The following is a 25,596-nucleotide window of genomic DNA, read 5'->3' as shown; positions in this document are numbered from 1 at the left end:
CATAGAGATAGAAAAATGCCCACACAGCCTGAATAAACAAGATGATACCTCCCACCTACCAGCCATTTGGAAACCCGCCCTCATTAACAAATGAGTACCTAACATGAAGAATGACACCAGATCCACACCCACGAGAGCCACACAAGATGCTACCACCACACCTCCATGTAGAAAGCAGACTCACACCCACACAGAAGATGAGACACGACCACGGACCAGAAGCTGTACTGCAGCTGCATCACTACCTGCTTCAAACTCCTCTGACCCATACATGAAGCGAACGGACGCCCACCATGAAAATGTGGCACGAGCACGAACACGAAGCCAAACAACAGGATCACATCTCACCAGCTCAAATCCCCCAGCAACTAAGACTAACCTGAGCACAATCAAGCCCCCACCTGAACAGAACACACCCCCAGCCAATCAGAACACAGCCAAACCCCAACCAATGAGAACACACCCCCAGCCAATCAGAACAAAGCCAAGCCCCCACCCAATCAAGTCACACCCCCACTAGCAGTTAAAAGGAAGAAGCAGCTGCAAGCTCAAATTACTCTGAGAAGCACAAAGCCGAAGACACAAGCCTGAAGATGACAAATGAGACTTCATTGAAACGTCGCCAAGTTACTTCCAATTTTACGCGGGAGAAAACCTGAATAACCAAAGATCCACATACAAATACCCGCGAAAACCTCAGAAAACAAACCTCAGAATATATATGTATGTATGTATGTATGTATGTATGTATGTATGTATGTATGTATGTATGTATTTATGCCATTTTTGAATTGCAGGTAATGTGACCTGCAAATAAGCAACATCAGTCGAATAGTGTTAGCTACAGGCAAACAACCTGATGTTTTACTTATCCCCTTTAAAAGACAAATGATGTCTCTAGAGGGATAGGATAGTTGTTACCTCTAGAAAATTCAGAATGGTTCAAAATACAAATGTATTCATTTATCTGATTCTTAAAATCTAATTTTGGATGTGTTAAATGCTGAACATCTAATCTTTTGTGGTGTGTTTATGACAAACATTCTTATCTCTTAATTGGTTAATTGTAAAAGCACAAAATGTATCTATAATTGCTAGGATCATTTGATTGGAAATTCAGAGAAGCCTTATCAGTTATTCCTAATACCTTACTTTCTGCCACTGCTATGGGATGTTCCCCACCATGTACAAAAAGGTAGGTGTAAGTGAAATCAGTGAAGTATAGCTTAAGCTGGCATTGCAAGAAAAGATTAAGAGAAGAAAAGAGGGAAAAAATGAAAACTGCTTTCTGTAACAACATAAACAGCTTGATAAATATTCTGTCAACTGCAGGTGATATAATCCTCTACATGACTTTAAAAATAGCTTCATTCTTTGATGTCCACAGTCTGAATACTGTACCTAAAAGGCACAATAAGTGTTTATTCAAAATGTATTTACTGATGACTATAGGACCTGAGGTGCAAATTTGTCCTTTTTCTTGCTATAATTTACAGAGCTTTTGCACTATCCAGGCTGAAAAATTAAGTTTAGTCATAATTGATGTTTTAATTGATTAGAGCTCACTTGACTAAGCACAGCTATTCCCACTGCTGCATATTATTAGTTCCCATTGATAAGTATTATCAACAACGAGCATCTCAGAATGGGATATTATAAAAGCATATATTTGTAAATATTTTTAAAAGTCATAAAATAATAGTAGACTTAGACTTATATTCCACCCCATAGTGCTTTATAGCACTTTCTGAGTAGTTTACAGTGTCAGCATTATTTACATATTGTCTCCACACAATCTGGGCCTTCATTTTACAGACCTTAGACTGAAGGCTGAGTCAACCTCAAGATTGAATTACCAGGATTGGTAATATTGCACGATGTTCTAAAATCATATGAGGATTCAAAAAGGCTTGATTAAGTTATTCTAAAATCTAGTGAAGTATAGTAAATATTTGAATTTGGCCATTATTTCCACTTTGCTTTTATTCTTAAAAAGAAAAGAAAAAGGATTAAGCTCCCCCTATCTATATGGGGATATCACAAGTGCTAGTGATATTTTTTGATTCCTATGGGCCAGACTGGATTTATTGGTTTTAGCAGAAAGCAAATAGTGCTGAACATCTTGCTAAAATCTTGCTAATTTAGACTTCATTGAATTATATCTTGCTTCTTAAATACTGAAAAAGAGAATTTTTGTGTGCGTTGGTTGCTAATTTAAATATTGTACCTTTTGTTATTTTCTGTCATGGCTGAGTGGATTTCAATAAATCTAAAAAATATAGCCTCAGATGAGTGCTTGCATTAGGTTACATGCACCAATAGCTCGATACCTGTGCTTCGCTATGAACTATGTAGTTGGGCTTAGTTTTGGGGGAGGAAAATAAGTAGGGGAAATTCTGCCTCTGCCTACCAACATCCATCGGCATTCATCTGGCTAACATCCTGTCAGTGTGTGACAGAGTTGAGGTAACTGAAACAGTATTTACTGTGTGAGTAAGAAAGAGACAGCAAGAAGCTTGGGCGCGGCTTAGCTCAACTGTTCTGCACTAAAGCTAGTTGCTGCTGTGAAATTAAAACTGAAACTCCTTTCCTCTTCTTGTGTTTTGCATTTGGAACAGATTTCTTTTCAGGTGGGTAGATGGAGTAGAACTCCTTAGCATCAGAGCGTGTTAATAATAATATACAAAATACTAATACTCTGATGGTCATTGTGAAAAATTCTTTCTTAGTGAGCACCTAGAAGCCAAGAGGAACATACGTGCCTAATTTCAAGTTTGTAGGCTTTACAGTTCTGGAAATTTTTTGATGTGTGAGTGGTATTTCGCTTTTATATATATAAGATTCTATGAGTGATGCTTTACTCGTGGAATAAAGCACTTTGGGATACATACTATGAAAACTGCTTTAATTTATTATAAAATAAAACTACAGATTGGCTTGTACTGACAAATAAATTGTAAGCATCATTACATGGGTATTAATAAAAAGATGTAACTTCAATTAAGCTTAGTTCTGTGATGAAAATAAAAGTACTTAACCACATCCAGATTTGAATAGAAAGGGGTAAGTTAAAACATGAATGGGTGTTCCAGCTTCCTAAAGAAATTGTAATATTTCCTGGACTTGTGGAGCTGTTGTGTCTTTCTTAGAAAAAACGTATTTGTTTTAAGGGATTGAAAATAGGTGCTACTTAAGTTCATGCCCACTCTGAATCACAGTTTGTATTAATCCCCTACTAAAAATACTATCTTTGTAAGCGTTAATAAACTTTGAATAACTTCCTGCTATGAGGCAGATTGAATATCTACAGCATGGATCAGATTTTCAAGCTGTTCTCAGAATTAAACACAACATATAGATGATAAAGGAATAAATGTCTTCGAAAGGACAATTGTAAAATCCTAAGAGCTGAAGCTGAAATAATCAATGTTGCAAGTTATTTAGGAGATGTAGCTTATTCAACAATAGATGGAAGGAAGTTCTTGACTGTTGATTAATTATGTTCTGTTTTTTGTGAAAATAAATTGAAAAAGCAGAAAATAACAGATAGAGATGAGATTTAACTATTTTTTATGTTTTATAGGAAATACAGTTGGAACATGCAAAGCAAGCATTTGTGCAACGAGACAATTCTCAAGCTGGAAGAGTCACAGCCATTGACTTCAGGGATATTATGGTCACTATCCGACCTCATATGTTAACACCTTTTGTTGAAGAATGTCTAGTAGCTGTAAGTTATCTGCTGTTTAGTATATATGGATGACACCTTGGTTTTTTTTGGTCATCTTATTGAGACAAATATATGGAAAAAGAAACAGAGAGTGAATATCTATTTCAAAGTTAATTTTCTCTTTTTTTAATTTTTGCAAGTATTCATAATCCAGATTTGAATGCAATAGAAATTTATATATGATAAATCTATTTAGGTAGTTATGTTAGGTTTTCTTTCCCATAAGACTGTGGTATTTTTCTTTAGGTCCAGAATTTTGGCCAGCATACTTGAGCTGTATCAGACGACCTCTAGAACCATCAGGGTAAAATTATTGTGCTGTCTCAACAAATGAATTTCATTCATTCCCCTGTTGGGACACATATGCATGCAACTTAGTTTCTCTAAGACTTAACTTTTTGCTTACTCACAGATTGGCAATTAATGCAGCACTAGGAACTAATTTGAAAAATGGATGGCAAGCTGGAAGTTCCCACATGTTTTGCATGTTTTGATATATTTTACTTTTTAAATTGCACATTGTGTGAAACTTTGCATAATGTTTTACATTGATATAATATGATAGATATTAACATTAATAGTAATTGTAGAAGTGTAACTGATTTACATCTGATCTTAAATAGGATTGAAGAATAATATTTCATTTTCTGGCAGTTGTTTCTGCTTATTGTAAAAAAAAAACAACTTTCATTTACATTTTGCAACCTACTAGAAAAAAAGATCACCATACCATTTAAAACTTTTACATGAAACTATTTCCATGTTATCTGTTTCCCAGTCTTTTCCTAAGAGCATTATTAAAAATACACAATATTTTACTTAAAAAAATCTGTACTTTCCTCTTAAAATCAATTGATTCTTTAAAAGAGTTATAATAGTTTGCTATAATAATACCAAATCCCCAAATTTATACATATTCAAACACCAATTTAGGAGTTTCTATGTAGAACCAATTCCCAAAATTTTCAGCAATAACCATGTTGAAATGAGAATCTGGGGAGCTGAAAGCCAAGTATTGGTCAAATGGATCACCCTAGGATAGTGGTTTATAGCAATGTTTGGCAAAGAACAGAGTAGATAGCACTGCCAATAGATTAGAGCTAGGATAGTATTTGGGTTTATTTTACCATTTTTTATTCTGGAAAACAGGAAGTCTATGACAGATATTCAGGTGTGCACTTCTATACTAACAGCAACTGTGTGTATATGTGTTATTTTTAAAAAAAAGATTTGAATAATTATCAAAATCAAATAACATTTGTATTATATTTGGGTAAAATGACCATTAGAAAGAATGGACTTACTTAATAACCCCATGCCTTGCTTAACAACTGTGGGATTTCTTCAATGACTGAAATACTGATTCACTTTGTGACTATTGTAAAAATGATCATAAAATAGCATCAGGTCAAATGGTAACTTAACACTACAATGATTTACAAACAAAATTCTGGAGTAACTTATTGTTCTTAAGCAAACACTACCTATATAAAATCCAGGCATTTTTATTTAGAAGTGTGGATTTCAACCTCCAGGATTTCAATAATACCACTCTGACAATTCTGGGAACTGAAGTTCATATATCATATCATATATAGAGCCTCGGTGGCGTAGTGGTTAGAGTGCAGTACTGCAAGCTACTTCTACTGCAATTTGGCAGATTGAATCCCACCAGGATCAAGGTTGACTCAGCCTCCCATCCTTCCGAAGTGGGTAAAATGAGGACCCAAATTGTTAGGGGCAATAGGCTGACTCTGTAAACCGCTTAAAGAGGGCTGTAAAACACTATAAAGCGGTATATAAGTCTAAGTGCTATTGCTATATATCAGGAAGACACCTTTGTTAGAATAACTGTTTCTCCCTTTTATATGATTCAAAGTCCATTCTTTGAACATCAGGCTGTAGTTTTTTGAGAAAACTAAGATATGTCCTCCAGCTTGACAGTTTACCTTCATTTTTAGATCTTCCATAAGTTAAAAGGTCAAATGATCTAAATGGGAACTAGTGCTTATGATTCTGGGAGTTCTAGATTGCATAACTGGATTTTGTAAATGCAACTCTCTTTCACTGGGCTTTTTATTTGTAGGTGCAAGATGGCTGTGGAATACTTCTTTTATTGCCAGTTTCTTTGAAGGAGTTAATAGCACCTTTCCCAACTACAAATTTTTATAAAAGTCATAAGCTTTAAGTAAAATATATTATTTGGAAAAAATTCCATCATATCCTTTTTGCTCCTCAAGACTAAAATGTCTCCTATAATGCCAATTTACCTAATTTACCTAATTAGGTAAATTGCCAATTTACCTAATTTACCTTAGCTTTTCAATTCACACTTTCATTGGCCATGCTGTCTAAAAAAGATATCGATTACAATATATGTATATATTACATTAGGAAAGTTTGATTTATAATTAATTGTTTTTTCTATTAATTTTAAGGCAAACTCGCTCATTCTTTCTTTAAACATTCTGTCACTTAGAATTCTGAGCATACATAGCATTTCACACTTAATAGTATTACAGACTTTGTTGTTTCTGTTCTTTTTAAAGATTATTAAATTTAGCCATTCTATAGAATGTTGTATGTTTCTGAAAAATTATGTTCATACCAACGTACCTAATAAGGCACACACTCTGGTGAGATTGGAAAACAAAAAGTGGAATACTGAAACAACCTTATCATTTATGATAGAGTGATTAATTATATCCTGGTAGGAACACATCAATCAGAATACAGATTGAGATGCAGAAATTGCAGAACAGGATGGGGAAAATGTTCCCAAAAAGCTTTTATAAGATTGTGACAAAGTCCCTAATTCAAAATTCTTTGAAAAAATTTAGCGTCACAAGAATGAACCTATGTAGACTTAAGAATTATGTACATTCATTCGCAATATACTTCAATACCTTTGAACATAAAAAGGTTTATTTTCTTTTAAAAATAATGCAGTGCTTACCAAGGAACTTATTATAAAACCTATTTATCATAGATTTTTAAAGGTAAAATATATCATCAGCTTCACATTTAGTTTCTTTGGGCTACAGTAGTAACATAGCAACCATCTTCTAATGCATCTATCTATATTATATTTCTGTTCTTCCTTTGATTTTTTTTTGGGGGGGGAGGGAGTAAGGAACAAAATTATTCTGTTAATAGTGTCTTTTAGTCAGAACCTAAAATAGCAATATCCCAGTATAAGTTGAATTTTTATACACACACATACACACACACACACACACACACACACACTGTATATTGGTATATAAATTATGTATGTATAATAGTATAAAAATAAGACTTCTTAAATTAAACTAAGAAAACATAATGACAAAGACAAACCCCCCACCGAATTTAAAAAGGAAAACTAAAAATGAAACAAAATCAAAATTTAAAATCATTGGAACTATTTTCTTTCTGTAAGATTAAAGAAAAATGTAGTTAATTTAATATACATGTTTTAATCGTAGTATTTCTGTAAACAAGGCTAATGTATTAGGAAACTTTCATTATAATAGTTAAGAAATAAATGACCAAATTTAATTAAACCTGCCCTTAGTCATAAAGTTATTTACTATTCTGTAAAGATTTTACTTTACTAGTCTGTAAAAATTTCCACTTATCAAAGCAAAAAAATTCAATACTTTGTCGTATGAAAAATATCAGTCAAAAAAATAAGAGATGGTACAAGGATGAAAAAATATGTGACTGGATTTATTGTCAAAAGTTATTTTGTGATCTTTCTAGTTTTCTCAAATACTTTTGTCCAAAAGTAATGACTGCTTGGGCATTTCCACCAAACATATACTGATAGTTTTCTTCCTGTACAATCCCCACAACTAAGTTGAGAAAGGTTACAATTTATATATTTTTAGCAGAGAATAGTACCAACTATGAATTAACTTAACTGGTCGGTTTTTGAAGATGAATTCTATATACAAAGAGTTGAGATTTTTTAATTCAAAAATTATTTAGGCTTTCAAAATCTGAGTTGATATTAAACATAATAATATCTTTAATAAATTATATAAAAGAGGTTATCTTGATATATTGGATACACATTGGATACATATGGCAGAAATATTATGTAACTAGTTGGAATTTGGATTCCTAGCTTAGTAGTTGAGCATTTGATTTAAATATAATTAATAAATATAAATTACCGTAGAAACAGCTGCTATGTTTTATGGTTAAGAAATTAAAGGAGAAAGTTCTGGAGCCCAGGACTTATGATTGAATGAATGTTATTTCATTAAGACACTTTGAAGACACTATAGAATGTAGTTAAATGCAAACATTCAGCCAAATGGTCATTTCATAGTCCTTAAGTGGTATGATAGTCAAACAAGTATTTAGGGAGTCTTATTTGAATTCTATGACATATCTAATTAAAACAGCCTTGATGTTAAAAACTGCTGATTCTCAAGGAAGGAACATAAAGTTACATATACTTTTTAATCAGTATTTACCACTGAAGCCAAGCATAGGCTAAATGACCAATAATTTTAGTGTATATTGATAAATTTTATTTAAATTTATACATTTGATTTTTGCTGTTTATCTATGCAAGATATACATGGTCCAGGGGAACTAATGCTTTTGATTTATATATCATGTCCATAGAAATGCATTTTAAGTTTCAGCAAAAATAGATTTGGACAGGATTCACATTTGTTGGCCCATATGTGGCAGGAAAGTCATCTACCTGCTTGGAATTCGGTCCTCTGACTTAAAAAAGTTTTCATAGCCCTGTTCAACCTGATTCCTTTTGTTCAAGGTCCGTAGCTTAGTAGTTGAGTATTTGATTTGAAGGCATGAGAGTTCAAGTTTCAATCCTTGTGGTTCCAGTTTAAGGAATTCAGGTAACAGTGTAAAGAAAGACCTTTTTTGAGACTTTGAAGAAGCAGTAATTGAAAACTTGCTGGATATGCCTATGGCCTGATTAATTGTAAAGTACATTCATGTTGGAAATTGTATATATGTTTCAGGGGTGGGGAATAAAAAGAGAACTTTGCCACCCCAGAAAAAACATACATTTTTGCAATATTCCATATGTAATACAGCTTGCAATCTCTTTATATCTGAGGATATTTATTTTATCAATTTAGCAAGCATTTCTTTTTGTATTATATAATTCTGAAGCTGCTGATCACTGCTATATCTCATAGAAAGAGGATGATATTTGCTGGGCCACAGTTTTACATTTTGAGAAGCATGACATTTATATTTATGTTGTATGCAAGACTTTTCATTAATGTGAATTTTTCAAAAATTATTACTGATAGACAAATTGCCTCATTTTATTCTGGAATTACCATACCTTGTTTAAAAAGTTTATGGCAAAAACATAACTGTTCTGTATTTTGGGAAAAGCAATATATGATGCCTTACCTTTCAGAATTATTCAGTTGGGGATGTCTGATAGATACTGAAAATATATTCAAGTTGCAAGGAAGCCTAATGTTTTATTAAAGTGGGATCTTTAAAACATGTATTTTAAAGATATGATTTCTTTTAAATAAATGACTCAGTTGTAAAAGCAAAGCTTGAAAAATCTTAAGAAATGTTTCATTATTGTTTATTATATTCTCTGTACTTAAATATTAAGACAACGACATTCCCCCTTTCTCTTTTTTATCATATCATTTTATTTTTATAGTTCCCCCAATTATGTACTCTAATATATGTACATTTATTTGCATTTTTAAACTGTTAATATTTGCTCATTAAAGGAAATAAAGCACACTATAATATTTTTTGACTGCAACAGAATTGAAACTTGAACTCTGTAAATTATCACTGGCTATGTTGTTATAATTCTGCATATGTATTTGTTTAGGTTTCACTGGAACAGGGGGGAAAGTTTGTATGCTGGTCATGATTAACTTCAGTAACCTAAGAATCTATTATGGTCTTTTTTAAATTTTGTATTTTAAAAATCCTTTTCTTCTTCCATTGGTGTCTTCCAGAAGCCCTCCCCCGTACTTGAAATATATTCAAATTATATGATTGAAATAAAAACTTCAATCTAATATCTTCTTTTTCTCTTCCTGCTTTTCTCATTACTTGCTCTGTTCTAGGCTGCTGGAGGTACTACTTCTCATCAAGTCAGTTTTTCCTATTTTAATGGATTTAATAGCCTTCTTAATAATATGGAACTTATTAGAAAAATCTATAGTACTTTGGCTGGACATAGAAAAAAAGTGGAAGTTACCAAAGGTTAGTTGCAATTCAATAATGAATTTTTAAGGGGTGGGGAGAGATGTTCCATTTTCCTCATCTTTTCAAGATGTCAGTGGGATAGGTAAAGATTGATAAACATTTCCCTCATCTGATATTACATGATAAATAATATAAAAAATATTTTCTGAACGTAAAAATAATTCCACGTGACTATTATTTGTGTGCTTTCCTTTTTTCCAGTTGCACTCATCTGTTACAATTAACTGGTCAATCTACTTTGACTTAACTTTTTATTTTTAAAGATCATAGTTCTTAAATAGGGCTGCACAACGAGTGAACAGTGAATGCAAATATGTTTTTCAAGTATAAAAACTTCCTAGGGTTGATGCCAGATTGGCAGCCTATTAAAGTGACCTTCAAGGATTGTTAAAGAATTCCATAAAGTTGTACTGGCATTGCAGTAAGCTGATCTACAAGCCTGGAACAAGATGTTATCAGCTCTGTCTAACCGCTTTTATAGAGAACTCCCTCTGTAGTGCCAAACCTCCATTAATATAACCTACTGGGACGCACATGGAAGCAACGTTCCACATCTCTGTCTCTTTCTCTTCTCTCTCTCTCTTTTTCCATTCTGGCCCACAACTGATTGATACCGTATGTCAAATATCCTAAATCCTGCTGTTAGCACTAAGCTGTAAAGGCAGACTGTTTTTCTTTTTTGCACGATGGATAGAGTATTTAAACATACATTTACACAGTGGCAGGCACACCATTTGTGGTATTTCCCTCCCCTTCTTTTATAGCATATTGGTTTCATGCTAAATGTTGGTGATTCTTGGGACCTTTGTGGATTGGTCTCCTTGTTGTTTGATTAGTTTTCCCTTCTATATTCCACACCCCAACCCCTTCTTCTGTTGCAGAGGAGTTTGTTCTGGCAGCTCAGAAATTTGGCCAGGTTACACCCATGGAAGTTGACATCTTGTTCCAGTTAGCAGATTTATATGAGCCACGGGGGTAAGTTGAAATTACCCTTTTCTTTGCTGTGAAAGAAAAATATGAAACAGTATGGTTGAACAAAATACCGCCCACTATTGCAGGTATTTTATTTTTTGATAATAGTTGATACAAAATTAATTTTTTTTTTGCTTGTTTTTCCAGACGTATGACAATGGCTGATATTGAAAGAATTGCACCTTTGGAAGAAGGAACTTTACCCTACAATCTTGTTGAGGCTCAGAGACAGGTAACACAAGATGCAAAAGGATGATGCAGATATTATTTTTACCTTGTGCAGTCCTTTCTTATGTAAAGTTCAAACTCTGTTGTAGTGTAACTATGCCTATTGTTTTTGTGGATTATATAAAACTGAGTAGTTCTATTTTATTGAAATAGTATCACTCAACCATGAAACAAATTTATAGGTAAATTTATGTAGGATTTTGGCATTTTGTATACTCCCTCAAAACTAGTTTACAGTAATTTAAAATCATATGATTTTTTTCTGAAATCTTAATTTGTATTTTTATAGAGCTCTTATATTAGAAGATGATATGATGCAAAAGACAATGAAAATGTCTTTGCCAACTTCTAAATTTTTATATTGGTCTGCTATATATATTGAAAACTGACACAGACCTGGGTGTAGTTCTGTTTTTCTAAAGCTATCACTTAAGTCAAACCAAATTCTGTATGTTGAGAGCTTGGAAGGTTCCCCCACCCTCCCTGCTCTGAGTCTGAGCACAGACGCCAGTTTGACCACAATGAGTTGATATAGGCTACATTTTTGGGTGTAATAGGCCTTGAGCCAGGCCCTCCTTACTTGGCTGCCTCCTCCCTCCCAAAATCACCCTACAACAACAGTATATTTTTAGCTTTGCTTCAGAAGTGAGTATGATAGGAGAATGGTTTTTTACAATTTACTCAGAAAACCTGTATGAAAGATTACCCAAAGATTAAAGACTAGAGATATTAAATGGAGCCCAAATTGAAAACTGCTATAGATATCACCAGGGTTGGACAGAATTCAATAGCTGGGAATTGTGAAAGGCAACAGAAGTTTGGGACCAGTGGGACAAATATTGAATTTGAGGGCACAGTCTTTGGTATTTCCACTTCAAAGTCATGATGTACAAGGAGTTTCCTGATAAATTGAAATTCAAAAGGAACATGTATGGGGTATAGAAGGAACATATTAACTAAAAAAAGTGCCCAAACAAAGTAATACTAGCCTGGATTGATATGAATTTTAATGCTCCCTTGGGGTTAAATACAGAATCTTAAAAATCATATTAGGAATTTTTCTCATTTTTAATTTAAGGAAAGTTTCTAATTTTCTCATTTCTAATTTAAGGAAAGTTTTTGTCTACCTGGGCTCAGTTGTGGGTTTTGTGACAATTTTTATTGACTTGCCTTCTACCATCTTTTCCATTTTTTCAGCCCCTCTGTAAGCTATAATAAGAAATAATTAAATGTAAAGGTTCACAATGAATTAAATGCTAAAAATAATTTTAGAATGTACCTTTGTCAATAATAGAAGCAATAATGGATTGGAAGCAAGGGAGTATCTAAAAGTTACTGCAAAATACCCCATGACATCCTGTTGACAAAATGGTAGCATATTGGTTGGATACTCCTATATTAGCTGGTTCAACAATGTTGAAGTTACTGTCTTCAAAATATTTCATTATTTGTCTCAACATCATTAGTAGAAAATATAAGGATTCCTTACTGAGTCTTGTGGTATTTCCTAAACTTGAGAATGATATAAAGCAAGGAGAAATGGTAATAGATAATAATAGAATCAATATTCTAAAGAATTGTAATAGGGGCAGAAATGACATTCAGTGGAGAAAAAGGTAAACGTCTGCATTTAGATGCCAAGAATGCAAGTTTACTGCAAGAGAATTGGTCTGAGTAGATCACGTGATGACTGTGAGCCAAAGGTGAGATGTGGCTGATATAAAAAAATAAGACAAATTAAGCTGCACTATCAATCCTTTAGCGTCCAATTTTCAAAAAATAACAGCACCAGCCTGATCAGTATTAGTTATAAGGGTAAAAATAAGGGTTTCCCCTATCCAGTCTTGTCTGGTTCTAGGGTTATACACAAATATATCAGAAAGCTAAAGAAGAATTATGAGGATGATAAGAAAACTGAAAACTACCAACCAATCAGCCAACTAATTAAAAAAATATAACATGGAGAGGAGAGAATTAAGACGACCCTGAGAACTTGGTAGATTCTCATATGATGGGCATATTTAAAGGGAGGTCTGGCAGCCACGTTTGGGGATTGTACTTTGAGAAAAATGAGACATATCATCTCCAAGGTATATTCTAGTCCCTAATTCCATGATTTCCAAAGTATTTTGTAAATGTCCAACTCTATAAATATTCTATTCATGAAAGGTTGTCGATCCAATATTTCTTTCTTGTGCCATCAAAATTGTCTATGTATGTTACTAATCCTTGAAGCTGGCACTGTAAGGCCTCCTGAATAGAGAATTTTGTGTGTGTGTGTGTGTGTATGAGATCAACTTAGATTCAAAATAACAAAAAAAAATGCATTACAAACTACATAGCATAAGCTACAAATGGAATGTTTCTATAATCTGGGAAAACGTTTTAAGCCTAACAAAGGCTTTACATACTCAGGGGGATTTTTCATCGTCTTCCCCAGCCATACCTCCTGGGAAGCTTTATATGTGAAAATAGGTAAGAAATTTATATGATTTCAACTTATTTGAACTTCCCAAACCTATACAGATCCTAGAACGAAACCACAACATCATACTTTGATAGTTATACTTTTTCTGAATATTGCAATGCATTTTTCTAAAACTAAAAATACATAGGTGACTAGAGATAAGGATAAGATAATAGATAACAGATAATCAGAGTTGGAAGGGACCTTGTAGGTCATCTGGTCCAACCCCCTACCCAAGCGGGAGCCCCTACACTATTTCTGACAAATGGCAGTCCAGTCTCTTCTTGAAAATCTCAAGTAATGGCGCTCCCACAACTTCCGAGGGCAAGCTGTTCCATTGGTTGATTGTTCTCACCGTTGATTGTTCTCACTGTTCCCCTTATTTCCAGATTAAATCTCTCCTTGTTTAGTTTCCATCCATTATTCCTTGTCTGGCCTACAGGTGCTTTAGAAAATAGTTGACCCCTTCCTCTCTGTGGCAGCCCCTCAGATATTGGAAGACTGCTATCATGTCTCCCATGGTCCTTCTCTTTACTAGACTAGACAAGCCCAGTTCCTGTAACTGTTCTTCATATGTTTTAGTCTCCAGTCCCCTAATCATCCTGGTTGCTCTTCTCTGTACTCTTTCTAGAGTACAGAGAAGGCATTTTATTGGGAGAAATTAGAAATTATATGCAAAAAATGGGTATGCTGAGAAATCTGCACGCAAGATTAAGCATATGTCGGAAAGTACACATGAAAATGCATACTGAAAATTTGTACGTAGAAAATAGTAACATAGATGATGCAGAAAATTTGATGAATATGTTGGAAAAATATGACCCTGAATAAAATAGAGTTTGACAGATATGCCAATTTTGCATGGTTTCTCCACACAAAGTTAGAAATAAGGCCCATCTGGAACTTAGAAACCACTTTTAGTCAATCAATGAAGGCAGGGCAAGATAGATGAAGCAAGTGTAAAACAACTTCCTTTTGCCTGACTGTGAAAATTAAATGTCAGAATTTTATGCAACAAAAACAAACTTTAAAAAAATAACACATATAGTATTCTGGATCTAAATGGAATTTCACTGATATGGATTTCAACTAATACGTTTATAAATCTTTAAAAAGCATTTTAATAGTGTAAGTCAAATTACTTTATTAATTTCACTAATTTTAAAGCAGTTTTTATTGGTTACAGGTAAATTCTAATGTTAAAGTCTTGTTTCTGATTAAGATTAAATAACTGGCCAACCTGTAATAAACTGAACAATAAACTAAGATTCCTTGAGATGGCTCAACTGTTGAGGTGGACATTTTTATCTTTCTTGTTGTCTAGGATTACTATCTTTGATTTGTAGGCTATTCATTAATATGAATTTTTATATTTGCAGTTTTTTATATTGTTATTTTTATCTTATTGTTGTGGACTGCCACTTTCAATGAGATGGGTGGCTATATAAATAAATAATAAATATATGATTAGTTTAATTTAAGAAATTGCATTAAATTTCTTTTGTGAAATTGTTGTCCTGAAGACAGGACAAGAAGCAATGGTTGAAAACTATTCAAGCACAGAAGCAACCTAGAACTAAGGTTTTCTGACAGTTAGAATAATTAATCAGTAGAATAACTTGCCTTTAGAAGTTATGGATGCTCCAAAACTGGAAGTTTTTAAGAAGAGTTTGGACAACTATTTGTCTGACATGGTATAGGGTTGGAGCAGGGGGTTGGACTAGAAGACCTCCAAGGTCCCTTCCAACTCTTTTAAACACCTCGTTCCTCCTATCTTTTCATAGCACTGTTCCCTTAAGTTCCTTGCATATTTTAAAACTCTTTCCCCATACATTCCCAGAGCTGCACAAACCAAATAATGAAAATTAGTGGAGGAAAATCATTCATTTCCAATCATGCCCCAAGTTTTGACTTATTTTTATGGAAAACACTTTTCAAATCAGATATATAGTAAATGGAATACAGAGATAATGGACATGTTGGATTTTCTTTTAGGTGCAAATAGCCCCAAACTTGAAAGAGTTGTCTGTAAAATTAGCAATAATTATGCGGACAAGGCCACTTTGGCTTCAGTTGAACAATGCTTACTTTTTACACCAAATGAAATAAACATAAATTGCGTTAGCATCTCAAGCCAGCTTGATAGTCCAGGTTGTAGCCACGTTACTGAACCTCAGCATGTCTCAATGGTTCAAGAATGGTACATTTTAGGATGAAATGTTTGTCTTTGTATCTTTTTTGCTATACAAATACTGCTTATATATTCTATATTAATCTGACTTTTCTCCTTCTCCTTCTATTCCTTCTCCTCTTCCTCCTCCTCTTCCCTTTCACTAACCCAAATCTTTTCTCTAAATTTGAAATCTTGCAGCAAGCTCCAACTGATGTGGCTCGACCTGTTCTCATTCAGATAGCAGAATCTGCATACAGATTTGCCCTTGGTTCAGTTGCTGGAGGTTAGTGAACTAATGAATGAATGACAGAAATATTAGCTTGACTTTCCCCCCCACCCCTGCAGCTTTCGACCTTCATTATCCTTTATTTTTTTTTAACACAAAGCTTTTCATCTTATTGTCATTGCATCAGAAATAATTTGACCTTAGCTATTTGGATTCTTCCCTGATTGACTGATGGATTGATTATTGATTTACTTTTTAACATTTAGCTCCTTTTCATTAAAATCCAAATGGGCCTGGGTCGGTCCACTTGTAATTGTATGCAGTATTCCTGTTCAGAATTTATTTCAGCCAAGCCTTTCCTCCCCCCCCCCACCAGAATGCTCCATTTTATTCACATAACTGTCATCAGATTCCTGTGCCACTGAATATACTCAGAAGGAACAGCTTGAAATATTGTGACAAAAGGCAACTGCATGAATAGTGCCAATGTCCCCAACTCAGACTATGAACAAGCCAGGGCAAGTAGGGTTTTTTTTCTTTTACCTGTAGGAAAAATACCATAGATTCCTATTCTTTTCTTTGGGAGTAAAAATACAAGAATAATAACAAGCTGTTCCTCTTCTGACACTCAGAATTATCTCTGTGCTATTATTCCTTTTTTAAAAAAAGCTTACTTTATTGTTGTTATTACTATTATTTTTCTGTTTGAGTTATTTTGACTACTAGCCACTGCCTGTACAAGTCCTGGCAAGATTTTGGGAAATGGTTTTCCATTGCCTTCTTCCGAGAATTGACAGATAGCCTGGCCCAAGGTCATGCAGCTGACTTTGTGCCTATTGGGGACTAGAATTTATGGTTATTTTCAGCTTGGTTCCTTTAATCATCATATACCGGGCTCTCTGCTTTTATTTACTGAGACTTACATACCACTTCATTCAGGAGATTATTTGGATTACAGCCTGCTTAGAGTAATAAGATTAACAACCATAAAATAACAAGCAGCAAGGAACAGCAAACACTTCAGACACATTGGTTTGGCAACAGAAAAGGTGGCAGCATATTAGTTACTGACTAGTTAATATTTGGAGTATTCTTTTTTTCAGTTGGCAAAATTGATACCTTACTTTCGTGGCCTGCTATGGTGATACTGGTAGAATTGAATTTGCACAGTGTATGCCAACTAGTATAATACTAATTATTATAATAGGTGTATATGTATATATGATAAGTGTGTCTGTGTGTGTATACATACACATACATATATATTGTATGTGTGCAGGTAGTCCTTGACTTACAACTACAATTGAGCCCAATATTTATGTTGTTAAGCAAGACATTTGTTAAGGGAGCTTTGCCCTATTTTACTACTATTCTTGCTACAGTTCCTTAAGTGAATTGCTGCAGTCATTAAGTTAATAACACGGGTTGTTAAGTGCATCCAGCTTCCTCATTGACTTTGCTTGTCAGAAAGTTGCAAAAGGTGGATCACATAATCCCAGAACTTTGTGACTGTCACAATTATAAATCAATGGCCGAGCTTCTGAATTGTGATCATGTGACCGTGGGGATACTGCAATGATTGTAAGTTTGAAAAATAGTCATAAGTCCCTTTTTTCAGTACCATTGTAACTTTGAACAATCACTAAATGAATTGTAAGTTGAGGACTACTTGTATATGTATATGTGAAACCAACAATTAAATCAGTGAGGACTTGGTCTGATGAGGCAAAGATGAAGCTCCAGGTTTGCCTTGATTGCACTGATTGGAATGTTTTTGAAGATACCTCTGCAGACCTAGCTGAGCTCATAGATACTGTAACATATGTCAGCTTCTGCGAAGACTTATGTGTACCAACAAGGAACCTGCACACACATAGTAATAATAAACCTTGGTTCACAGCTACACTTAAGCAGCTATGTCATTCCAAAGAGGAAGCCTACAGAAAAGGTGATAGAGTGCTATACAATCAGGTCAGAAACATATTAACAAGAAAAATCAGAGCAGCAAAAAGAAGCAACTCTTGAAAAGTTAAAGAATCAATACTCAACAAATGAACCAGCAAACATGTGGAAAACTCTTAAAAGCCTCACCGGCAACAGCAAACCTCCTTCTCAGGCAGAAGGAAACCAACAGCTAGCAAATGACCTGAATATGTTTTACTGCAGGTTTGAAAGGAAACTACAGCCATCTATCTCCACAACTTCCATCTCAAACACACCAATAACAGCCAAGCCTCCTGCAACTGACCCCAACCTTTGGGTTCACAATCTCTCATGGTCACAGAAAAAGAAGTGTAAGATCTTTACAGACAAGAGCCAGGAAAAGCACCAATGCCGAAAAGTCTGTGCTGACCAATTGGCCCCCATCTTCACCCGAATCGTCAATAGATCACTAGATATGTGCTATGTTCCTTCCTGCTTCAAACGCTCTACTATCATCCCAGTGCCAAAGAAACCCTCCATCAGGGAACTGAATGATTACAGACCAGTTGCTCGAAGATCTGTAGTCATAAAAATCTTTGAAAGGCTTGTGCTGTCCCACCTGAAAACCATCACAGATCTGCTGTTAGATCCCATGCAGTTTGCATACCGAGCAAATAGATCGACAGATGATGCTGTTAGTATTGTTCTGCACTACATCCTACAATACCTTGAATCTCCAAATACCTACACAAGGGTCCTCTTTGTAGACTTAAGTTCAGCATTCAATACCAGACATTCTTCTAAGTAAATTAAACCAACTAGTGGTACCTGAACACACTTGCAAGTGGATCATGAGCTTCCTAACAGACAGGAAGCAGCAGGTAAAGCTAGGCAGAATTACATCTGATACCTGTACAATTAGCACAGGGGGCCCCCAAGGCTGTGTGCTTTCTCCACTTTTCCCTATATACCAATGACTGCATCTCAAATGATCCATCTGTTAAAATACTGAAGTTTGCTGATAACAAAACAGTGATTGGTCTCATTCGAGACAATTACGAATCTGCATACAGACATGAGGTTGTACAACTTGCCTCGTGGTATAACTGGAACAATCTGGAACTGAACACACTCAAAACCGTAGAAATGGTGGTATACTTTAGAAGAAACCCTCCCATACTACCACCTCTTACAATACTAGACAACACAGTATCAATAGGAGAGACCTTCAAATTTCTAGGTTCTACTATATCACATGACCTAAAATGGACACCTAACATCAAAAACGTCATCAAAAAAGCACAACAAAGAATGTTCTTTCTGCGCCAACTCAGAAAGCTCAAACTGCCCAAGGAGCCGCTGATACAATTTTACAGAGGAATTATTGAGTATATCATCTGCACCTCTATAACTGTCTGGTTTGGTTCTGCAACCCAACAGGACAGACACAGACTTTAGAAGATAATTAAGACTGCAGAAAAAACAATTACTACCCACCTGTCTTCAATCAAGGACCTGTATACTGCACGAGTCAAAAAGAGGGCTGTGAAAATATTTACAGACCCCTCACATCCCGGACATAAACTGTTTTAACTCCTTCCCTCAAAATGATGCTACAGAGCACTGCACACCACAGCACCTAGATACAAGAACAGTTTTTCCCCGAAAGCCATCACTCTGCTAAACAAATAATTCTCTCAACACTGTTCAACTATTTACAAAGTCTGCACTACTATAATCTTCTCATCATCCCTTATCACCCATCCACTCCCACTTGTGATTGTATGACTTTGTTGCTTGTATCCTTATGATTTATATTGACTGTTTCCTAGTGTGATTTGATTGCTCATTGTACCCTAATGACTATCATTAAGTGTTGTACCTCATGATTCCTGACTCTTGACGAATGTATCTTTTCTTTTATGTATACTGAGAGTACTTGCACCAAGACAAATTCCTTGTGTGTCCAATTACACTTGGCCAATAAAGAATTCTACTTCTAATATATATGTATATATAAACTAATTAATATATAATATGTTATATAGTGTCATTCTTAATATATAACATCTTAGTTGTAAAGTCCTTTGTTTCATTCTTATTTTCATCTGTTCATTAAACTAAAAGTTAACAGAGAAAAAGTATACTTGGTTTGTCCTTATTTAACTTTAAAAATAGCACTTTTCTTATGACTGGTTGTTAAATGAATGATTGCTAAAACCCATGCAGTTTGGGTTCAGATCCGGGGGGGTTGTCATCAGTTTTGACTCATAACTCAAGCAAAAGAAATTGATCTTGAAATGGGAGCTTCCAGGAAAGGCAGAAAACGTTTTCCCCTACCCTTTTTGTCATTAATCCCTAACATTTTGTACAATTTTCACCTTTTTTTATTCCCCTCAAATAAAAGCCAAGGGCAGAAGAATAAAATAGTTGAAATTCAGAAAAAGTATGATATTGCATAGGATGAAAAAAAATGGGGGAGGGCGTTTCAGAGTGGGGAGGATTAAATATTATGTTCTGGTCTAGTCCCTCATGCAGTTTATGAACTCTAAATAAACCTGAGGCTGTGAGGCTTAATACAGAGGCTTTCTTTCCTCCTTATTTAACAGCGGTTGGAGCCACTGCTGTGTATCCAATTGATCTGGTGAAAACACGAATGCAGAACCAGCGCTCCACTGGCTCATTTGTTGGAGAGCTAATGTACAAGAGTAGCTTTGATTGCTTCAAGAAAGTGCTACGTTATGAAGGATTCTTTGGGCTATACAGAGGTCAGTATCCAGATGTTCAAGAGGTTTGATGCCTGTTTATATTTTCTTAGTTCTGATCATCCATCCATCTTGAGTTCAAATTGGAGCTTTCAGCATTCTCTAGGTTTTCTGCTACAAAATGTGAGCTGTATTGCACTGATTGTTTCCAATTTGGATCATGTATTTTCACTGGGTCTGGGTCTGGCCCCTCACCCCAATTTCAAAACCAGCAACGAATCATCTCGCTAATATACTGTATTTTTTTCTGGACATTTCTCCCCCAAAAAAAAAAAAAAACCTAACATAAGCAAGTTTATTTATTTATTTAAAGAAAGCAATCTTGTTTAATAAAGCAAAGTCTTGTCATAGTTTTTTTATTATGGGCTGTTCTACTATTCCAGAACATTTTTATGGCTTCCAAATTATAATACTGTATTTTCTCCTTTGTAGTATATGATTATAAGTATTTTTTCATTTATTAATTAAGTACTCTCTCCTAACAGATCTGATATGTCTCACTTAGCTAGAACAGCTACTCCTATGCAAAATGCACAATTACTTCAAAGCCTGCTGTCGGACAAATTTAAAGTCCTCTGATGTTAACTAATGGTTTCCCTTAATATATTTCTACAATACATATAGCAATGGTGATCAAGAGGTCAACATTGTAGCTTAAGAAAAAACATAATAAATCATCCTCAGTAATCATGAGTTGCTACATCTTTTTCTTGTAGCGAAGGACCCAAGTTTTATATATATATTTATTCCTGTGCAGAAAAAATTGTTTTGATCATGCCAAAAGGTTGAAGAGACAAACTGTTGAAGAGACAAACTGCTCTTAAATTTTTAGTGTCTTGATGACTGAGTTGCCAGCAGTTTTATTTTTGACCACAGAACTAGATAGAGTGATGAAACTGAAATCACAAAGACATATGGCATTTCTTGAACATTGGGAAGTATGCCACAGCTACCAATGAAGTAGCAGATTCAGTAAATGCCTTAGAAGGAGCATTTACTGTATTTTATCTCAATTCTGGAAATACAAGTATAATTGGAATTATAATTTTAAAAGAGAACAAACAGCAAGGAGGGAAAAGTTAAAATGCAAGTGAGTCTGACAATAAATATATCTAAACTTTGTCTCATAGGAATCTCAGGAAGAATCTAGCCTCAAAATGTATTGCTTATCTTTCTATCTGACTAATAAAAGGCTCTTCGAGTGATTGATTTAAATAGATTAATGTTCCAGACGTAACTATTTAGCAAATAAATTCTATACTTTTTAAAGTGTTGTTTTATTATTTAATAATCAAATTTATAGGGCACCTGTATAAAAAGGCAGTGTACAATAATCTAATAAATATGAAAACAGTCCAATAAAAGATAAATACACCTTTATTTATTAAATGTATATGCCAGCCATCTTATTGTCAAGCACTTAACATCATAAATCCAAGCATGAAAAAAATTAAAAATATTAAAATAAGCAAAGATTAAATTTAAAACCAGAATATAATGGGCTGGTGGGTAGGATCTTCTTCCTAGACCATTAATCAATTCCACCATGACCAATTGGTATGGCCAGGTTTTGAGATTCTTATGACAGGGTCAAGAGGATGGAGGCACATTTTCAACAAACATGATGTTCCAGAGGGTGGAAACCTTGGCAGAAAAGGCCCTTCTCCTGGACCCTGTCAACTAGAATTCCTTGACTAACAGGGTCTGCAGCATGCCGATTCTTCTGTCACCAGTGGATAGGCCAATCCTATTAGGGTGAGATGCTGTCTTAGGTACCCTAGGCTCATTCATTGACATCATTAATGCAAATCATATGCTATTGGTTTTAATAAAATCTTAACATGTTTTCTTTGTGGGTTTTTTTTAGTAAAAGGTATTTCTTTTCAATGCTTTAAAAGCAACAACTTCGGAGTAAATTTAATTGATTATATGTAAAGTATAGGGTTTTTTTCTAATTCATAACCTACTCCCAGGCTTGTAAAATAACATAGCAATATAACATTGATATTTTGGGATGTTAGTTTTTATTTTAACATAGCTTGCTGTTGTTAAAAATTTAAAGGGTTTGAAGCTATATTACTTGGAAGCAGTTCAATATTGTTACTATGCAATATTGTTACTATGACCAGTTCTGTTTTCCAGGCATTTTACCTGTTTTTAAGCACTATGGTTGAACATTAGACTTTATGATGCAAAACATCTGCTCTACTGCAGAGTTACAGCTGCTTCCTTCTGGCAAATGTTTCATTTTCACCCCCCCTTCCCTCAATTATTTTGCTTTTCTTCTGCTTTTGATGGTTTCTGAGTACATGATATAGAATGCCAGAATAATGTTGTGTTTTAAAATCTTCTGCCTCTGATTTGGTTGATTGCTATAGTGATAATCGAAAAACTGAACACAAATATTTTTTTGAAAAAGTAGAATTCATATTTAATATAATAAATATATTAAATTCATGTGAATGCTGTTATCCTTTCTAAGCCATTCTAAGTTCTCACATTTTGACTGGTCTTAAAAAAATTTCAGACTACTATTTAAAAATAATAATATGGTTTATAGCATTGTCATTTACTTGCAATTAAAAATTAGTTTTAGATCATTATGATCGTAAATGAAATAAATTTACAGTGCACTGGAAAATCTTTCAATATTTGTCTCTTATATTCTTATGAATTGTATTAATCCAAAAAGTTATTCAAGCGCAGGGTATTTTATGCTAATTTTTATTCTGAATTTTATCCAAGCCCCTATTCTATATATGAAATGCAGAAGTGTTGAACAGGAATTCTAGATTGTAGAAAAAGCATTTCTTTGGAGAAGTGTGCACCCCAAATATAAATGCTTGGACTTAACTATGTACATCTTTGGAATGATTAATTTTTATTTACCACAACATAGCACACAGTATTTATGCTTGGGTTTCAAATTCTCTCTTTGTTGAACATGAATTATACCATCTTGTGGATCTTAGGAGTCTCTTTAAAAAGGGAAAAAAGTCTTGATCCTGTTGAATGAAAGAAGGAACAGTTACTCCATGCCCAACGCAGTTGAGACATCCATATTGAGATCCTCAACATTATGTTTAAGAATCAGTCCTTAGTAGAGGCACTGTCAAGGATTTTCATTTAATGACATCATGCCATATTATCTACCCACATCTCTTCTCCATTATAAAATTTAATCTGCATTGTATCATATTCACCATGATTCTATTGGATGCAGAAACATTCTTTTTATCAATTGTATCTTCCTAGTGTTCTTATTTTAATAGCAAGCTGCAAAAACATTTTTTTATTTTCTCAAGCATTTGAAACATATAAAGTGTATAAATTTCTTGGCTGTTTTCTTAAGGTAAGTCTCATTAAGTAATAGGGCATCTACTATAAGCCTAAGCAAATATAAAAAAATATACTTAATAATCTCTTTAATACATTCTATATGTGATTGTGTGTGTGTGTATTAAATTTATTAGGTTTTTACTCTGGCGTTGAAAACTACTCTGGAAGGTCAAGTAAAAAGTAGTATATAGGACTTTCTAAATAAATAAATATATCTGATGGAAGGAATGCCTTGATAGCCAAATCGCCTTATATTAAGCAAAACCATCAGTCCATTTTGCCCCTGTATGGCTAGTGAAAGTATTGGAAATAGCCAGTTTGACCATCAAACTACAGAAATAAGATATAGAGAAGCTGTCCAATTTCTCTTTGATTTGATCTTTGAATCTATTGAACTTATAGTCACTAGACAATCCCTGGCTCTATTTCTATTAGGTTCAAGTCCCAAAGTCCCTCTTGCTTTCTCAGGAGGCAACTGGACTTTCTTGTTTTTTGTTTTGAAGTTGTTTAGCAGCTGGTAATTGGCAAGGAATATAAATTCTTCCATTCCCCACTGTCCTGAGCTGAAGAAGCATCTGGATTGAGAAGTGAAACATCTTCAAAAGGAAAAAAACAAGAAAGTCCAGTTGTCTCCTGAAAAAAACATATTTGGGACAACTATGACCTGGATGACTGAGAATCTCTACAGACTATTAGGTTCAAGCTTTTTAGCCTGCTTTTCAGAACTGGATCAAATGGTAGATTGCTTACCAACTTGTCAGATAATTGGTTCCATTCTTAAATAGTTGAAATTTATACTCGTTCAAACATATTTAAAATTCAATTACAATTGATATAATTTAAATCCAATGTTCTGTATTCTGCATTTGGGATGATAATAAAGATATTTTTATCTTTTTTCTTGGATATCCTTTTACATTCTTGAGGATTGCTATCGTTCACTTTTTCTTTAGGTAAAACATTCATGCTTCTGTCAAACTCAGTTGGACTTAATTTATAGTCGTCAATCATCCCTGTTCCTCTTCCTGAACATAATACAGGTGGTCTTAAATTTTGTTATACAAAACTGGATATAATACTTGATGTAGGGATTAAAGAAATAAAGCATTAATTCCTGTGATTTGAAAACTATGCCTCTGTTGATGCAATTAAAATAGTTTTTATTTAGCTATTTCACACTCCTAACTCATATTCATTTAGCAATCAACTACAAAGTATTTTTAAGTACTACTATCAGGTATCACCTGTGTATTTAATTTCTATTTTTTAATTGCATAACGTTCCATTTCTCTTTCTAAATCTTTTGCTTTTCGTCTGTTTCCTTGACTTAACAAGATTGCTTTGGTTCTTATTTCTGCCTTCTAGAATATTAAGTGTCCTATCCAATTTTGTGTGATCTGCAGCACTTTCTCTTTTTCCAAGTCATTAATAGAAGCTTTTTAAGAATACAGAATCCATTTTTCAATACCTTTCTCTATTCCAGCCCTAATTCTAGAATTTTAGTATCTGAATGTCAAATTGACTGATCAGTAGTTCACCATATCTACTTTCCTT

General features: G+C 34.1%; 1 protein-coding gene across 4 annotated transcripts in view; it reads left to right on the top strand.

Moving 5' to 3' along the window:
* The window catches only part of SLC25A13 (solute carrier family 25 member 13), a 161,018-nt gene that overhangs the window by 99,917 nt on the left and 35,505 nt on the right, over positions 1-25,596 (top strand). For all 4 annotated transcript variants that reach the window (XM_026706298.2, XM_087915821.1, XM_087915822.1 and 1 more), the window contains 6 exons: positions 3,584-3,730; positions 9,808-9,946; positions 10,831-10,924; positions 11,069-11,153; positions 15,988-16,072; positions 20,548-20,706. In XM_026706298.2, the coding sequence (XP_026562083.2) occupies positions 3,584-3,730; positions 9,808-9,946; positions 10,831-10,924; positions 11,069-11,153; positions 15,988-16,072; positions 20,548-20,706 (709 nt within the window). The remainder of the gene's footprint in view (positions 1-3,583; positions 3,731-9,807; positions 9,947-10,830; positions 10,925-11,068; positions 11,154-15,987; positions 16,073-20,547; positions 20,707-25,596) is intronic.

The sequence above is a fragment of the Pseudonaja textilis genome, chromosome Z (assembly GCF_049901715.1).
Source record: "Pseudonaja textilis isolate UNSWEBS1 chromosome Z, rPseTex1.2, whole genome shotgun sequence".
Classification (NCBI taxonomy): Eukaryota; Metazoa; Chordata; class Lepidosauria; order Squamata; family Elapidae; genus Pseudonaja; species Pseudonaja textilis.
The sequence above is the reverse complement of the archived record's forward strand: the minus strand, read 5'-3'. Positions and strand labels throughout refer to the sequence as shown.